This window comes from Impatiens glandulifera, chromosome 4, assembly GCF_907164915.1.
Source record: "Impatiens glandulifera chromosome 4, dImpGla2.1, whole genome shotgun sequence".
Classification (NCBI taxonomy): domain Eukaryota; kingdom Viridiplantae; phylum Streptophyta; class Magnoliopsida; order Ericales; family Balsaminaceae; genus Impatiens; species Impatiens glandulifera.
Genome location: NC_061865.1, coordinates 58,840,801 through 58,860,033, shown reverse-complemented (window position 1 = coordinate 58,860,033; position 19,233 = coordinate 58,840,801). Strand labels below are relative to the sequence as shown.

Genomic DNA, 19,233 nt, shown 5'->3' with positions numbered 1-19,233 from the left:
GATAAAACATTAAGGTATATCATACCGACCGATCCCTAAATATATATGTATATATAATAGGAAATAAATAATGATTAATAAAATTATAAATATTTATGTTTTAATTTTCATTTCAAAAATTTGATTCGAATCAAATTTTCAGCAACCACGAATGATAATCAATTAATTTAATAAAAAAAATTGAACATATTTTATGCTTAACTTTCATATCTTTAAATTTAATAGATTTATTTTATTTTTCAAATAAATTTGATGTTAGTTTAATTATAAAAATATAATTTTTAAAATTATAATTATACTATAATTGTATTATAGTATATATAATCTATGTACATTCTATTTTATTTTCCTATAAAATGTTTTTTTAAATAGACACAATAAAGTTTGATATGTTGTAAGTTAATTTCAAATACAAAATATTTATAACTAAATTTATTCATGTTAATTGTTGTAACTAAATTTAATTGTTAACATTTGTTAGTCTTTAAATATGTTGGATTTAAAAAAAATATTCTAGGATAAATATATTTAATTTTTAAAAAAAAATATTCTAGGATAAATATATTTAATTTTTAGTTTTATCTAACGTTGTTGTAATAACCATGCTAAATTAATTTTTATTTAAGCAAATATGTTTTTTTAGATATTAAATTTATAATATCGATATCGTACCGAAATCAAGGTATACCAAAATTAAGGTACGATAAATGTATGGTTTTTTTATATCAAAACTTTCGATAAAATATAAGGTATGAATTAAAAATTAAGAGATATTGTATCGACTCACCCGCATGTGTGATTGAATTATATTGAGCTAGTTATTCCACAATTAAATTAAACTAATTTTAATATTAATCAAATAAATTTATTGGTCGAATTGTAGATCCTTATTAGGATGTCAATTGGGATTTGAGACATTTTCTTTTAAACATTACAATTTGGTGCTCTTTATTGTCAGGGCTGTTCATTTTTAGGGCTCTGGGTGATCTAAGATTTGGGGACTAAATTTTGAATTCAAAAATAATATTTAATAAGAAAAAAAATCTAATTAAACTTTTGAGTCACTATTGAGAGAATGATTTTTGAGAGAGACGAGTAGAAAAAAACATAAAACCTTATTTATTTATTTTTTTATAGTACTGCATAAATTTTGTTTTGGGCCTTCATAATTTTGGGACATTTGAGGGTGACCCATTTTGCCCACCCTAATAGCCGACCATGGTTAAAGTTATACAAAAACGAAGTTTTATCTTAACGGCGGTTGAGACCGTAAAACAAAACCTCGTTTGGTACAACTTTAACAAGCTAACAGATGCAACATTTGATTGAAGACTTGAGAATCTACTAATCATAAATTTCTTCATTTTCAATAGGATACAACAACAAATGTGGTTGACTTCTAGGTTAAATGTATTTAATGGAGTTATAACAACAACATCACATACGACTAAAAACTAATTCCTCTCATCATGTGGCGAACGATCTGAAAAAATAGAAGAGTTTTTGAACGGAAAATGTATGAGTACGATCGCTTTAAATGATTCATATTATACGCGTTCGCTTCAATTCGAAAAAAAGATTTGTACGGGATGAATTTTTTTTTTATCTTATTGACATTTAAAATTCTTATGTTTTTTATTTAATGTTTTGTTTTTTTCTTTTCTTTTGTAACATTTGAACGCATTTTGTACTATGTTTAATAAAAAACAATATTTTTATAAAAAAAAAACTTTAATGGTAAATAGTCCCATATTGGGAAATTTGAAAAAAAAAATGAAATTTAAATTGACTCCAATAAAAAAAAAATCAATTTGATAATTCAGTAAAGATTAGATGTTTATATTTAATATTCAATCATTTATGTTCGACAACTTTTATAAACTAAAAAAACACAATTAAAATTGTGGTGCCATGATATTCCTTTATTCCTGAAAGCTAAAGATTTTGTTAATTTTATTTAGCATTGATTTGTGTGTTAGAAAAACTTTTATTTAAAGTATTATTTATAAGATTTATAAAACAATGTACTTTTAATATTTTAAAATCTCAAAATTAGTTATAACTATAATTAATCTTTTGATCAAATTAAAATATTTTTTTAGATTTAAAATAATCAAATCACAGAAACTTTTAAATTAATCCAAATTAATTAATGAAAAAAATTATTTATTTGATTATAGAGTCCTAATTGATTAATTAATAAACCATTTGTATACGTGTATAAACGTATTTTTATTAGAAATTATATTGAGTTTGATATTTGATGACACTCGAGAAAAAGCTTTCACACTATATTCTCTGTCCCCGTTAAAAACGATTTTTACTTCATAATATTTTGACTATTCCTTTGAAATTTTAGTTTTATTCCGTTTTATTAAATCAATTATTTTTCAAGTTCTAAACATGCATTGGTTTTCCTTGCATTTAAAATTATAAAATAATATTTAAATGATAATACTTGTTAATTTTGAGAATGATTGAAGAAATACATAAAAATATCAATTTAGGGGGCTAGAATTTAAAAATAAATTCAAACAGGCCTTTGTTAAAATATTTTTATGTGAAGATATTCTAAAAATATTTTAAAATTGTTTATTATATTTTTCGAAATTTTTAAAAATAGTTTAGTGCTTCTAATTGTTAAAAAATAATTAAAAATTAAAAGCCCCAAACAAACAAGCTCTTAGGCATATGTCCGAGTCGCGAATTGGGTCAGACGAACGAGTTTGGGCTGAATTCGACTCGGGATCAACGAGTTTGGGAACCCAGTCAACGTGGGGTTGGGCTCTCGGACGCGCGCGTAGATTCTTCGTTGGAAATGATGTCTGGCTAGTTTTCTCGATCAAAAACCAGGCTAGAGCAAAAATCCTTGATCGAAAGGGTCTTGCTGGTTTTCTTGGTCGAAAACCAAGCCAAAACATGATTCCTCGGTCGAAAGTAAGAATTTCTCGGTTGGACGCTAAGAACATCCGTATAGATTTTGGGATTTCGTCATACTCCTCTGTTCGTCGATCTAAGGGCATGAGAAGCTTCATCTTCTTATGTAGAACATATTTACGATCATTCTAAAGCATCATTCGACGATGGAGAGGTCATATCAGGCTTCAACAGTTCTTAGGTAAAATTTGAACTTTTGATTTTAAGGTTTTAATTCAATGTTAAAATCTTACCAATAACTTCATTATACATGCTAGAATCGATTTGTACCATAATATAATATGAACTCTGATTATACTTAACCAATTCAAGAATTGTATTTTTCAGATTTCTAGTTTTTGAGTAAACATACTTCAAATCGATTGGAATTAATTCAAAATCTTTTTAATCCGTTGTTCTTGAGATCAAGAACAGAAATTCGATTTTGAAAATTTTCAAAATTGAACTCGGGTATTTTTGATTAAGCTTGATTCGTTCAAATTGATTTCAACAGAAAGTTTTGAAATGATCTTAGGATCGAATTCAAATCAAGAAAACGAATAATCAAGCAATATCAAAGACTGGTTAATTTGATTCTGTAACTTGAATTACAATGTGAATTGAAGCTTATAGTGAGTTGGAGAACATTTATGAACTCTTCATGAAGTTTTGTGATGATTTAGAAACGAGCTTTAAATCCATACACATAATTTTCAAAAGCTTAAGAAAACTTTAACGGCGGATTTTGTGGAAGTTGGATTGGAGGCTTGGAATTCTGATGTTTGCCTTCGTTTTGGCTAGAGGAATCTATTTATAGTTTTCCTAAGTTGGTTGAGGACACAAGTGGATCAAATTTTAGACAAAAGGTCATTAATGATTTTTGTTTATTTTCAATCGTCTTCATCCACTTAGGCAATGATCAAGTCTATGATTTTTGGGATTAAAGGAGAACTAGCATGATACCCCACAATCATGCCCCCGCTTAAACTCAAAGCGCTTTCAGTTAGAATACCCTTGACCTTTTGGTCTCTTAAGCCGACTTTTACCACTGAACTACCTTGGTGGGCATAAGTGAAATGATCACCATGTCATGGTGATCATTTAAGCCTTTGAATTAACTTATTTGGTCGATTATTGACGAAGTTCCATATTTCAAAAATCAAAGATTGCGGTGGATGTTCACCCTGTTCGTCGCGAGAAAAAAGATAAGTCGGGGTTGAAACAATGTTGTTTCAGGCTAAAGCGTGAATGCGCGTCTAGGAGCGGCGTTCCGTTTGTGTCCAGTGTTCCATCCGCGTTTGGGCTAACAACGTTGATCCGTGCGTTAATTGATCTGATGCTACGCTTTGTTGTAGTGGGCAATACGGTCTACTATTGTTTGTTGGATGAAGCTTCAGCGCTCATCCGATGGTTGGGTGGTCTACTACAACTGTTTTCTTTAATTTTGGATACACTTGATCACAATCATTTTCAACCAAGCTTGTTTAAAATTGTTTTTTCTCTTTACTCTAGGTTTATTTTATACTGCAAAGTATAATCAACTATTTTAATAGACATAATATTTATTTTGTCTATTTTTTTTGGGACTGGTTAAATATTTAATTTGAGATTAAAATGATTATAATATTTATTTTAAATTATTTATTTGAGCATATTAAAATTAATTTGATATAATATGAATACAAAATTTATCTTAAATTATTTTATTTTATTTATCTTGAAATTTATTTTAATTAATTGAGATTAATTAATAAAAAAATTAAATTAGAACTTAAAAGTTGAAGGGGGATTGAAAATATAAGAAGAAAGTATTTAGGTGAAATTTTGCATGATATGAAGTTGAGGGTTTGAAGTATATGTTTGTCCATCGTTCTATTATACAACAACAAGAAGAAGAAAAAGGCGAGAACGACTGCGATTCAGTGACCAAGCTCGAAGAAATATCAGTTGATCCAGTAGTAAGACTCGGCTCGCCAACGGTAAATCGAATACTTTTTCTCTCTATAATCTCATATTCCACGCCTTACTTGTAGACGATCCGCCTTACCTAGAGAGATCAAGAGGAAATGAAAGATTTTTAACTGTTGTTGATGTCGAAAACCTCTCTAAGGTAACCATTTCCTTGCAAGGGTCGCCGAGAACCCTAATCTATTTTAAGGGTTCGGAGTTGTCTTCCTTCGCTGAAACGCGAAGGGGGTTTAAAGGAATTCTGTTTTCTTATGTGATCGGATGAACCCTAATTCAGTTTATGTAGTTTAACGAAGTGGGTAAGCGATAATGTCGGCAAATAATAACCCATCTAGGAATACGGGGGGAATTCAACCTTCTAAGGCTGTGAATCATCAGCCTCACTTACTCTCTCAGATTCAACGTCAAACGCAAGGATTACATCAATTTCCTGGTCAGTTTCAGCTTTCTGAACCTCAAGCTCAAGCTGTGGCCCAAATGCAGTATGCCCAGGCTCATGCCCAAGCGCAGACACAGGCTGCTCATGCTCAGTTCCAATCTCAATTGCAAGCTCAAGCCCAAGCTCATTCATATACGCAGCTGCAAAACCAATTGGCTAACAATGTTGGTGCATCTTCACCTTCCATCTTGACGCCTGGCATGGGGACAGCCAAGCGTGCTCCCCAGAAACCACCTGCTAGGCCCCCTGGTTCTTCCGGTGCTGCTGTAGGTTCACCTCTAAAAATTATGGAACTTACTCCTGCTTCAAGAAGGAAGAAACCGAAGCTTTCGGAAAAGCAAATACCTGATAAAGTAGCTGCTATTTTGCCAGAATCTGCTCTTTATACTCAGCTGCTTGAGTTCGAGGCTCGTGTTGATGCTGCTCTATCGAGGAAGAAGATTGATATTCAGGAAGCTATTAAAGCTCCTCCACGGTTTCAGAAAACCCTTCGTATTTTTGTCTTCAATACCTTTGCAAACCAGAAACAGTCAGTCTCGGAGAATAAGGATGTTGAGCCTCCTTCTTGGTCTCTTAAGATAGCAGGTCGAATATTGGACGATGAAGCGAATTCCATCTACCCAAAATTCTCGTCGTTCTTTAAGAAAATCACGATTTATTTGGACAAGAAACTCTATCCAGAAAATCATGTGATTTTGTGGGAGAGTTCACGTTCGCCGGTCCTGCACGAAGGTTTTGAGGTGAAAAGAAAAGGAAACACAGAATTCAACGCAATTATCAGAATAGAAATGAACTATGTGCCAGAGAAATTCAAGCTTTCCTCACCTTTACTCGAACTTCTTGGTGTTGAGGTAGAAACCCGACCACGAATTATTGCTGCACTTTGGCATTATGTGAAGGCGAAAAAATTGCAGATTCCAAGCGATCCTTCGTTCTTCATGTGTGATCCGCCCCTTCGGAAGGTATTTGGGGAAGAGAAGATGAAATTCTCCATGGTTTCCCAAAAGATATCTCAGCATATGACTCCACCACCGCCTATACATTTGGAGCATCATATTAAGCTTTCGGGTAATAACCCATATGGGAATACTTGTTATGATGTTCTGGTTGATGTTCCTGTTGCATTACAACAAGACATGTCTTCTTTCTTGGAGAAGTTAGAAAAACAAAAGGAAATCGATGCTTGTGATCAAGCTATCTCTACTGCTATTAAGAAGATCCATGAACATCGACGTAGGAGGGCTTTTTTCCTTGGTTTTAGTCAATCTCCCGCTGAATTCATCAACATGCTGATTGCTTCTCAAAGCAAGGACTTGAAACTCGCTGCTGGCGATGCTACTCGCAATGCAGAGAAAGAACGTCACTCTGAGTTCTATAATCAACCATGGTAAGTTTCTCTTACTCCCTTTTATTTTTATTTATTTTTTCTCTTATTGGATTGCTTAGGGATATTTTATCACAACTTGTAAGGGCTTGTTTATTTGTTTTTTTTTTGAAAAAATATTGTTTGATGAAAAAGGTAGGTTACTAGAGTTTTTAAGGTTGAAAAGAAATGTGATGGGATATATGGGTTTTGGGTAAAACCCTCCTAAACAACCAACATCAAACGACCTTCAAGTTCATATGAACCCCACAATACAAACATTACATCATAAAACAAAAATGATAACTCCATAGCTGATAGCTCTCAATCCCCCATAGCTGAGCCAATTCTGTTGAGTATTTGCATTATCTAATCATTGAAATGTCACTAAAATTGGTATTTTCCCAAACTTCATCTTCATTCCTCCTTAGCTTCTGAAAGACCCTAGTATTCCTTTTTCTTCGTAGCTCGTAAACCACACCAAAAAAGCATTTGAAACTTCTCTTTTCAGTCATCTTGATAATCCATTCTTATGTGGATCTTGATCAAAGAAAGAATGATGTTTTTAATTTTTGTGGCATCATCATCAAAGATAGATAATCTATCAAAATGTGAATTTTCATTGAACCCTGATTTCTTTTGGTCCCACTATGGTTCTTGTTCACTCGTTCATCTTTATCCTTCTTATTTCATTACTTTGAAACCAAGGTTATTTTGGTCATTTGACACAAATAAACCACTTTTTACGTCAAACAAGCCTCTATAGATTCAAAGGAGGAGCACCTTGAAATAGCTTAGGATTTCCAACTTTTTTCTGCTACAAGATTGTGTTCATGTCTAGTTTTCATATGTATTATCAAGAAACATCTACATGTGACATGTTCTTCTCTAGACAATTCTGAGACTTGTTTGTTTGTTACAATGAATATTTTTACAGGGTAGAAGATGCTGTCATTCGATACCTGAACCGCAAGCCTGTTGGTGGAAGTGATGCTCCTGGAAGCACATAGATTAGAACCTGGTACAATAGTCAATAATATATTCTCCATGTGTTTCCGAAATTTGTTGGGTGTTTTTTGCTTTAGATGTGTCGTGTAATGGTAAGAGGATTGATTCTATTGCTTGTTTGTGTGTAATTTAGGTTGAAATTTGGTCAGATTTGTTCGTCTCTACCTAGGACTTAGATCCTGTTCTTTTGTCTATGAGAACCAGTAGAGTAATTATTTAGCATAATACTTCATTTTCATCTTGCATATTACCTTCTGAATTGAAATACGTTTTTGGTAGATAAGTATATAAATATTTTTAGTATAAACATTTGTTTTTCTTAACAAAATATTCACAAATATATATATATATATATAACGTTTAATTATAAATTATTGAGTTCTCGTACTAAATTCTCGTTTTTTAACTAGTATACAATAATCTAATATTCAATTATATATGAAAAAGATTATTGATTAATTTATTGAATATATATTAATTTGTTTATCTTACATTTAGTTACGTGATATAAAGGTTTGATATATAGATTCATTCAATTTTTTTTCTTTTTTATATAGATATACCCACTTAAAATTTTATATAAAAAAGATTTGTTTGAAATTATTATTATGTGTGTGTCTTACGTTTATAATAATTTAAAAGTTGCTTAAAATATATCAGAATATAAATTATAATTGATCAATATGGTTCAATATCCAAATAATTATTAACAGAAGTTAAATTTATTAAAAAAATCAACAAAATTCAATCCACACAATCTTATTTATGTTGAGACTTCCTTATTTATGCAAGGATAACTTATATGATAAGATTTATGCCTAAAATATTAAAGATTAATGTAACCATTTTTTTTAAAAATAGTTAAAGTTAATATTAATTTTTTAAATAAAAAATAAAAATTAGATTATCTAAAAATAAAATGATTAAACAATTTATATAATATGAGTAAAAATAATATGAGTTTAATTATATTTAGTATAACATATAAAATAAAAATAAAAAATCTCACCAATTCATTTTTGCCAACATTTACTTCTCAAAATAAAATAAACTTTAAATCAAAACAAATAATATAAATGAATTATTACAATAAAATTGGTTTTTATTTAATATTTTTAATTTCAGTTACTAAGTAGTCAAAGAATTAAAATGAATTTCAACAGAATATAATAAAAATGGAGAACAGTTGATGTTAGAGTGACTCCAATTACAAGAATCTGCATCTCTTTATTAGGGTTTAAGCTTTGATTCAAATCTTCAAACCAATTTGATACTGATCAAGTTTACCTGCATAAGAAAAGCATTGATTCTCCGATAAATTGAATTTCTATCAATACAAATAACCTCACGAGTATTCATTTGCATCTGCATCTGATCTGAATCAATGGAGGCGCGGCTGAAACAAGTGTTTACCGATCTCGAAGCTCTGAAACGATCGTTACCTGATACTTCTCATCATGCATCAATCGACAAGGTTATCTATCTCCTCTGTGTATTTACATTTTGTGTCCAACTTGATCTGAATTCCATCTTTTTGTCTCAATTCTCACTTACATTTACGCGCATATGGAGATTTTTAATGTATCAGAGTTGAGAATTCTGCTATCTGTTAACTGCATGCAAAAGGATTATTAGGGAAACAAGTAAAAACAAAATTTTGCATTCATGTAAGAGAAATATCATTCTAGGATGCATTCAACAGTGTGGTAGGATTCTTTGAAATCTGTCAGAGGCGGTTTCATAGAGATAGGTTTTGAGTCTCCAATCATCAGATCTGCTAAATTTGTGGTTTTGAACTTCTGGATTGTGTTTTCAGTTGCAATTGGAGGTAGATCAATTGACTGATTTAGCAAAGTCTGTACCAGTACACCGCTCAAAAGTCCAGGTTTATGACTATACATAATCTCTTCCTTTAAAGTATTTTTTAGTGATATCACAACTCATGGTTTTTGTAACCTTTGGTGACAGACTATGAGTGCTGAGGTGCTGGATAGTAATCCTTACAGTAGGCTTATGGCACTTCAAAGAATGGGAATTGTGGATAATTATGAAAGAATACGGGAATTCTCTGTTGCCATTGTTGTATGTACAATCCTCTTCTCTCTATTGTTCCAGGCTGTTTTGGATTTGGTTGTATTTCATTCTCTGTACAGGTTTTCTGTCATCATTGGGTCTAGGGATGTGGAAAAGAAAGTGATCAACTTGCTTCTATAGTTCTATGCAAACCATTGTACTTTTGGATGTTTGATCACTTCAGATACTTTACACTTCCGGAGATAATTGTGTTTAGCGCTAGATTTGTATCTTCATATGCATGCACTGACTTGGAAGTATAAGGACTAGAAATTCCATATCTCTTACTTCAGTTTTAAATTCCATGGCGGGGTAAATATGATATTACATCATTGACCCTGTCAATCACATGAATGTTCCTTTTCAACTATATCAGGGTGCAAACCTTAGCAGGAATAATTGATAATCAAGTATTTGTTTGATACTCCTATTTTTATGACATACTGTGTTTTATGAATTTAATTTTATCGTGCAACTTCTAATAATTTTTCCTTCTAGATAACACTAATCTAGAGGTATTATTATCTCCCGTCTCAATCCACAGGGAATAGGTGGAGTGGGTTCTGTTGCAGCTGAAATGTTAACAAGATGTGGAATAGGCCGTCTTTTGTTGTATGATTATGACAAAGTGGAGTTGGCTAACATGAATAGGCTATTCTTCCGTCCAGAGCAGGTTCTTAGGGCATCCTTTTCCTTTTGTCCCTTTTGCTAGTTTTAAATATTGCTTGAGTTTACCATCTGTGATCATAATTTAATGCTCAAGAATATTTCTTTTGAAAAAATGAGACATGTTCAAGAATAATTGATACTTTCTTGCATTTTTTAATTTAATTTTAAATTTTATGGTAGAAAGTTAGTTTGAGATGTATTTTCATATTTTCAGGCTGGTATGACAAAGACTGATGCAGCTGTTCAGACCCTATCAGATATTAACCCAGATGTTGTTCTAGAGGTATGTTTATGCTTATTACAAATTCTCCCATAACTTTTTTTACCATGAATTTATGGCGTACATTCTTATAATTATAATTCACCACTATAGACAAGGTAGTCTAGATCAAGTTTTCATTAAGAACAAAACCAAATTTTCATTTGCTACCATAGAAAAAAAACATTAATAAAGATGTTCCATTCCGTGTAAATGGAAAAATATAACCACTAAATAGTGTAGAGAAAACAAGGCCCCTACCCAGTAAAGGAAATAGCCCCACTTCACATATCTGCCACAGAATCACAATAACTTATGTTCCTTGGGAGTAGAAGATACATACCAAAATAAACCATATGCAGTTTAAAACAAGAAGCAGGATCCCTTGCTTAAAAGAAATAGTAGGACTTGACTAAGCTCGCACAATGGAGAATTCAAAACTAGCAGCTGAATATCTCACAGAGAGAAAGATGAGTAACTGGGTCCTATAGATTTAAATTTATCTATCAAATTCCAGAAGTGAGGAACATGAGAGAGTATGCAGTGAAAAATCCATATAGTTTCAAGAAATAGAAACAATTTCCCGAACACAGTAAAGAGACTGTTCTTTTTTGTTTTTTTGGGGTGTCAAGTAGGTTCATCTAAATAAAATTTGATACTTTGCACAGAATAATGTTTTCACCTGCACTTAACTTGTCATTTATAGAGGCTTTTTTTCTAGCTTGTTCAGAACATATAAATCAGTTTGGAAATGATATTGACTGCGGTTTTAGTTTTTTTCATCACTTTTGGCTGTATAGAACAATCCACTTTTACAAGCACATCAGTTATGAATGTTGAATTATCATGGTTCTTTTATGACAATTTTGATTTGGATGTTTTCCACGGCAATGCGACTTTTGCATAACTGTGGATCAATGAAAGGTTCTACCCATCAAAAAAAGAAAAAAAATTATGGTTCTGTGCTGAAAAGAATGATTCATTCTACTGTGAGATGATATGTTGTATCCACTCAAGATTTTGACGTCGTTTTCTTATTTTCTCCTTCTGCTGTATTGTGCTTGTTGTCTAGAGCTATACACTGAATATCACCACAGTGCAAGGTTTTGAAACTTTTATGTCAAGCCTTAAAAACAAATCATTTCGTCCAAGTAAAGAAGGCAGTGGTGTGGATCTTGTCTTAAGCTGTGTAGATAATTATGAAGCAAGGATGGTTGTAAACCAGGTAAGGGACATGTGCATGTTGGATCTTGCAGCTGAAAACTTTGAGTAGCAGCTCTGTCTAAATTAGCCGTTTCTTTGCAGGCCTGCAACGAACTGAACCAAACATGGATGGAGTCTGGTTAGTAACAAGCTTTATTCATCATTTGCAAGTCAATTTGTTAGATCATGTTGTTCAATAATCAAACAAATTTGCTTCAATACATGCCTTTCAATATTTCCTACAGCCCAGAAATATGGGCAAGTTTCTTTTACTAAAAACGTTAATGCTGCAATAAATTGGCACATGATATATAAATAGTAGAAAATGTATTTGTGCCAGTGAAATACAAGGAGTGTCTTCTTGATAGCATGCTGCATGCATGGTGGTCAAAATTTGTAATAACATTGACATTGTTACTGACTGAAGAGTAATTTGATGACAGGTGTATCAGAGGATGCTGTTTCAGGTCACATACAACTGCTAATTCCTGGTGAAACAGCATGTTTTGCATGTGTTCCTCCTCTGGTAGGTTTATATCCATTTTTCTTGATTTTGATTTATTCGAGGGTGTAATTCAAATTTTTATAGGGTCCAAATTAACTGAAGGTGATAATATGTTGAAATATGCAAAAATATGTCTAACAAATTGTTGAAACCACACATATAAATGTATCATTTGTCCTAGGTTGTAGCTTCTGGAATTGATGAGAGGACATTGAAGCGGGAAGGAGTCTGTGCTGCATCTTTGCCCACAACCATGGTAAATAATTAAGAGTTATTAATATTATTTAGACCCTTCTGTACGTGATCATATAGATATTTGAGTATTTTTTTCCCTAAATCCCTTAAATCCACAATGTTGGAATGACAAAGTTCTTTTACATGTTCTTCCATGAAAATGTTTCCCACTTTTCCACGAAGCTTGATTTGATTTCTTTCTCCTTTCATTGTTAGAATAGTTTAAGGTTTGAAGTCTACAGTAAGATTAATGTTCTATTGTTGAATATCCTCAGATTTAATGAATCCTGTTTATCTGTGTAGGGGATCGTTGCTGGACTTTTAGTTCAAAACACTCTCAAGTACTTGTTAAAGTTTGGGCATACATCCCGTTACCTGGTAAAGCTTCTCCTGTTTTCTTTTCTCCTCTACCCGTCATGGAAAGGGATGACAAATATAAGGCTGTGTTTGGATTTGGTGGTCCAATTCCAAATCCTTTGAATGTATATGATTTTTGAAGTCTCAATTTCATCCTTCTTACTTCAGAACTGCAATTCTATGATTTCTCCAAACATAGCCTAATAATAGTTATATATTTTAGGATTTAGTTAAATTTTGATTCATTCCTCAGTCAAGTGTTTTGATGGTTTCTTCAGACATAACATTTATATTTGCTTAAACTGGAAACAGTAGGATTTCTGTTAGGGATATAACGATATTACTGTATATTTTGCTTAAAATGAAAACAGTTGTGATTTCGCCATTCCTATCAGGGATATAACGCTCTCAAGGATTATTTTCCAACTATGGAAATGAAACCAAATACTCAATGCTCAAACATGGCTTGTATGGATCGACAGGTAAACATTGCATCGATAATCACTATTATTTTTCTTCTATTTACTGATAGGACCACATTTATCTTTCAGAAAGAGTACACTCTAGCAAAGCCTGCTAGAGATGCTGCAATAAAAGCAAAAGAAGCAGAAGCAGCATTGACTATCGTTGACGACTCTCCTTTGCATGTAGACAATGAGTGGGAGATAAGGTAATTTTGATCGACACCCATCTGTATGTTTCTAAGTATAATTTGATGCTAACTATTCGTCTGATTTCAATGTTTTACTTTCAGCGTTCTCGATGACACCGAGGAAGATATGGCTGACCTAAAAAGCTCAGGTAATCAAAGAATTTCTACCTGGTTCTCTCGAAAGCCACGAGAATATTCCCCATTTGAAAGCATTAACGTTTGGAAATTAAATTTAGTTAGACACTCCATATACATAATTGTTACACAAGAAATAATATTTCAACTTGTCTTTTTCTCTCTTTCTTTATTCAGATGCACTTCCAGAAGGAATTGTTCACGAGCTTCCAGTTTCAGATAGTTATCAAAAGATTGTTCCTGATGAAGAAACAGTCGAGTGCATTGATGATCTTGAAGATCTGCGGAGACAGCTTGAGGCGCTTAATAATTGATTGATCATAGCATCAATGGAAAGTAAGATTTGGCAACAATTTGGTCTAATTTATTATCAGAAAGAAAGAATTATACATACCAAATCTTGAGAAATTTTGGTGGTGTTCATCTGAACCAAAGAATTATTGCCTCAGTTGTTGTGACATTACCTTATTATTTTTTTCTTTTTTTGTATGAAACCTATTGTGGATAGTGGATACAATACTGACCCGACATTGGGATACCCTAATCGATAATTAGCGAGTTATTGATCCTAAGTTTAAACCCTAGAAGTATTTTTTTTTAAATGAAAGGGGGTTTGGCCCTGCTTGGCCTGACCCTTAGGAATTGCAGAAAAGAACCCTTCAGTGTTTGGGATGTGGCATTGTCAAGACCGGAAATTTTGGTCGGTGAAATAAAGGACCATGTGAACAATCATGACTCATTTTATGTAGTAGAAATGGTGGGCTTCTTCTCGATATCGAAGTGCACCAAACATTTTTTTTCGCTCAAATTATAAAAGTGATTCCTAAAATATTAAATATCACATTCGATTCCCATGAGGAGTCATATTTCAAATTCCTTATTTTACGAGTTTTTAAGTTCAATCTCTTAGTTGTTTCATATTATTTTAATCACTTATACTCTAACTAAAATATCTTTTAAATTTTATATATTAATACCTTTTAATTATTTTAACATTTAACTAATTTTTTTATAATTTCAATCCGAACCAAGATATTTAAATAATCCAATCAAAATAAGGCTTAATAACCCAATCCAAACAAGGCCCAAGGCCTTTTGATTAACTAAATAAAAAAAACATTCAATACAAAACAGAAATGATGTTTTTTAAAAAACGAGACTGAATGAAAAACAGAATGACAACTAATTAATGTGACCAAAAGGTGGGGTATGTATATATATATTTTTTAAATTTAAATTTTACTTATTTATTTTGGGATTGAGATAGATAGAGTGAACTTTGACAACTATGCATTTGTATTTATTTAATTTAATTTTTTAATTTTAAAAAATAATTGCTTTATTATAGCTTTCTGTAAAGTACATCCCTAACTCTCTCTCTTTTTGATCTCTGTTTCTAAAGTTGATCAGAAGAGTGATTATATTATTATCATCCTATCCTGCGTCAACTGATCACATGTTGATGACACACACAAAAATAAACATCTTTTTTATTTTTGGGACTTTTGTCTGAAAACATAGAAAAAAGCATGCAGATGATTAAAGTCACAAATTAAATATATATAAATTCAAAAAGAAATGACAGTATATCGATCCAAATCCTTACACCAAAAGACAATAAATATGATCTAAAGATCATCAAATCCCATTTCAATATCGATCCTTGTGATTCCACTCATCACACATCCATTGCATGTGACTCAATAATTAATAATTCATTCTTATATTAGACGCATGCATCACCGGAAAACACAATATAATTATAATTAGTTTGATCCCAAGATTTTGGATAATTGTTTGGTGGGTTTATCATATTTTTTGTAATTGAAAAATGGGTTGTGTTTAGATTTTTCATTAATCTATCAAAAAATAAAGATGTCATGCATTTTTTTTAATATAAAGTTGTAGAGAGAGTGTATATTATTATTATTATTTATTATGATGGGGGGTTAGAAGAGGGCATCATTGAAAGAGAAGACTAACAGATTGGGCCAATCCGGTAGTACGTTTCAGCAAGATCTTGTCTACTCAAATATGATCCATTTTGGATCCATGGGAAAAAGCTTAACCCCCCTTTGTAGGTCCCATTAAACCCTAACCCCTCATACCCATATGGGAATCGAATCATTATTTTAGGACGGATTCAAAAATTAGAGATAGTTATATGCTTAAAACAAGATTTGTGTGGTGGGTTTAAAAAAAATATTAAAATTATGTATAAAATAGTAGATGAAGGTTAGTTTTATAATTTTTTTAAATTATATAAGTAAATTGAAAAAAATAGATTATAAGTATCATATTTATATCGTAAAAAGTTTATTATTATATATTTATTTTTCGGGATGACACACCTTAGTCCTAACCTATAGATTCGACCTTGTGAACATGAGTTTATGTGCTTTACCAATTAAATATGAAAATTTAAAATTTAAAAATAAATAATTAAAATAAATAATAATAGAAAATAATATATATTATACATATATTCATGTTTTAAATAACTAAAAATTAATTTGATGGGTTGTTTAATTAGTATGATGGGTGTTTAAGAGCATTTTTGAAAATTATTATTTTGTTACTATCACAATTACTATTAAAATAAATAAAAATACAATTTGATTTGGGTATAAAAACTGTGATTGATATTTAGGTGAAAAAGAATTTAATATAATTTTATTGATAACATTTTTTTTTTGTTTTTTTTTTTGTGAGTGATATAAATGAATTTTATAAAAATAATTATTTAATCTTTACTTTTCTATTCTTAGTACTATTATTTGTTAAAAGTTTTCTATTACAAAAAAAAAAGTAAAAATTTAAACAAAAAGAGATAAAACAAAAGAAAAAATATCTTTTAAAGAATTGTTCATTAAGGCCTGCCTGGTTGCCTTTTTTATTATTATGATAGAAAAAGAGAGAAAAAAATAAAGCCTTAACCAGTCGAGGTCAGTGGTCTCTGGCCACCAGATGATCAGATCAATCCAAAAATCAACCCCTAAACTTTTTTACATTTTTTATATTAGTCCTTATTTATATATATCCATGGAAAAAACTACAAAATTACCAAACTTTAAGAATTTGAAAACCTGTAAAAACAACCTAAATTACCAAAATTAAGTGATTTCATATAAACTAATATAAATAGTTGAAGAAATGTATGAATGTAGGTTGAGAACATGTGTAACATAGGGATTAAGGTTGTTTACATATTCAAGTGTCCTAATAAATAAGAATTTTTGTCTTAGTTGTGTTTCTATATGTATTATTAATTATATGTATTATTAATGTAAATGTGTTCCTTTCTTTAGTTCATTTCTCAATAGAAAATCATGCTAAACCTATTACAAGAATTAATCCCGGTATACAATTTATTTATTTATTTTTGAATTTAGGAACCCCAAAGGCAACTTTCTCCCATCTAAGAGGTACTATAGGTGAGAGTTGAATCTGTGACTTTTGATTTCTTAAGAACCATTCTTGAATACCTTAGTAAGGCCCATAAATCACTATGCCACCACATTCAAAGCTCAAAAGGTAGTAATTAAAGTATCTATAGTCTAATTAGCCTCACTATTATAAGGTGTTCATATTTACTGGGATTTCTGGATGAGAGACATTACAGTCTCCCAAACCTGGTCATGCGATGTCTTTGACCTAGTCCTAGACTTGGTACTTTGTTTCTGCGGAATTCAAAAGATGCTTCCCGTGGTATTTTGTTTCTATCACCGAGTTAACTCTGATATCACCCTATAAGACTATAACACTTTGAATTTGGGTACGATGTTACCCTTGAGGAAATAAATTACAAATACTCCTATTAGACCACCAAGATACAAACTCAAAAGTACCATGACCTCAATCTTATATATGAACCTAATATAATCCTAATGAACCATTAAAAACAAAATAATATGAACATAACAGCACATGCATGGTGCATTTTCATGCACGCCCTCCCACGTGCCAAGAAGATGAACAAAGCAACTATGAGTGAGACAGAGGCTATAACTTTTTTTTTTTTTTTTTTTTTAGTTTTCTTCTTCTTCACCACCACCAGAAAGAGAAAGAAAGAAAGAAAGAGAGAGATCGAGCTGATGATCAGACAAACCAAGGGAAAAAAGTGGCATGGTGAAAGCTTAATTATATATAAAAATAAAATTAAAGGAAAGAAGAGGAGACAACAATAGGCCTACCATAAAGTTGATCAGAATTATATCATCTCTCACTCTCACCAATAATAATAATAATTCATTACTTACAATCATCCATTTATTTATTTATATTTTTATATTTATTATATATGTTTTGTCTTATAATATATATTAATAATAACCCATTTAACTAAATTTAACTTAATCTCATGCAATTTATTATAAGATTTTTCCATTCTTTGCTTTATCTGTTTCCCTACCCAACATGCCTACTTGTCTCCCAACTAAAATATAGGATTAGTCAGTTTGTACACAGTACACAAGTTTCATTAATAGGGTAATATTTATCAATTAGTATATGTTCAAATTATTTAATAAATAGCACTATATTCACGACGGTTATAGAAATAAAAAATGAAATATCATTCGAAGAAATATGAAGTGTAGGTAAAAAAGTCTAGATTTATATTGTATCTTATTTTGTTTTGTTTAAAGGAATTATATGTTTTAATTTAATTAGTTTTTTTCTTTTTGGTATTTTAGGTAGTTTAATTAAGAGATTTATTTATTTATTTGTTAATTTTTTCATTGCATCAATTATTCTAACCATTTTTTCTCGCAAAATAGAAAAATGCACATTCAATCCATATTTGTTGATCCAATAGCCATTCATGTATATATATGATCAAATTAAGATTGGAAAAAATCCAACAAAAAACATGATTTCTCCTGTACAAGGGTTTAAACGCGACAAATGTGACGAAAAATTTGAAACCGAAAACGAAATATAGCCAGAATCGAAACTAAGGTTGACATACCATTCATTAGTTTGTCATTTGGTTTTGCCCCAACCTACCTTAAGAGATGAATTTTCTCTTAAAAACATTATATTACCACTATGTGGACCCCCAAAAGAATTGACAAATGCCTAATGAACCACTAGAGGTGGCACCTAAACCGAAATCAATTGGGGCTTGTCTGGATATATGATGAGGTCCCCATCTATTCTAAGAAAGATGTTCAAGACTAGGCGTCGTGCATGCATAACAAATGTCATCTTGCACCACATAGAACGTGAACGAAAATGTCAAGACAACGTTTGTTACCTACTAATTGAACAGGTTGAAATCCTCGAAAATATTGAAAATATCCCTAGAGTTAGAAATCATATGTAGGATATAGTTGGGAAGTTTGTAGTCATTTATGTCTTTCAAGTTTTTTTTTTATATTCCAAGTCATAACCTGTTTCATATTATAATATTTCAATTCAAAATGGACATTTACTAATTTATGACAAAAAT

General features: G+C 31.1%; 2 protein-coding genes across 2 annotated transcripts; both read left to right on the top strand.

Annotated features, from left to right (window-relative positions):
• The first annotated feature begins 4,820 nt into the window (after positions 1–4,820).
• LOC124935669 (SWI/SNF complex component SNF12 homolog) lies at positions 4,821–7,842 on the top strand. Its single transcript, XM_047476085.1, has 2 exons — positions 4,821–6,710; positions 7,624–7,842. The coding sequence occupies exons 1-2, from the start codon at positions 5,194–5,196 to the stop codon at positions 7,694–7,696; spliced, it is 1,590 nt and encodes a 529-aa protein (XP_047332041.1). The 5' UTR covers positions 4,821–5,193; the 3' UTR covers positions 7,697–7,842.
• A 1,045-nt stretch (positions 7,843–8,887) lies between these two features.
• Positions 8,888–14,353, top strand: LOC124936419 (ubiquitin-like modifier-activating enzyme 5). Its single transcript, XM_047476918.1, has 14 exons — positions 8,888–9,168; positions 9,511–9,579; positions 9,663–9,776; positions 10,312–10,440; positions 10,651–10,719; positions 11,768–11,920; positions 12,001–12,037; positions 12,342–12,424; positions 12,585–12,659; positions 12,941–13,015; positions 13,390–13,476; positions 13,546–13,664; positions 13,749–13,795; positions 13,959–14,353. The coding sequence occupies exons 1-14, from the start codon at positions 9,079–9,081 to the stop codon at positions 14,093–14,095; spliced, it is 1,284 nt and encodes a 427-aa protein (XP_047332874.1). The 5' UTR covers positions 8,888–9,078; the 3' UTR covers positions 14,096–14,353.
• Positions 14,354–19,233: the final 4,880 nt, after the last annotated feature.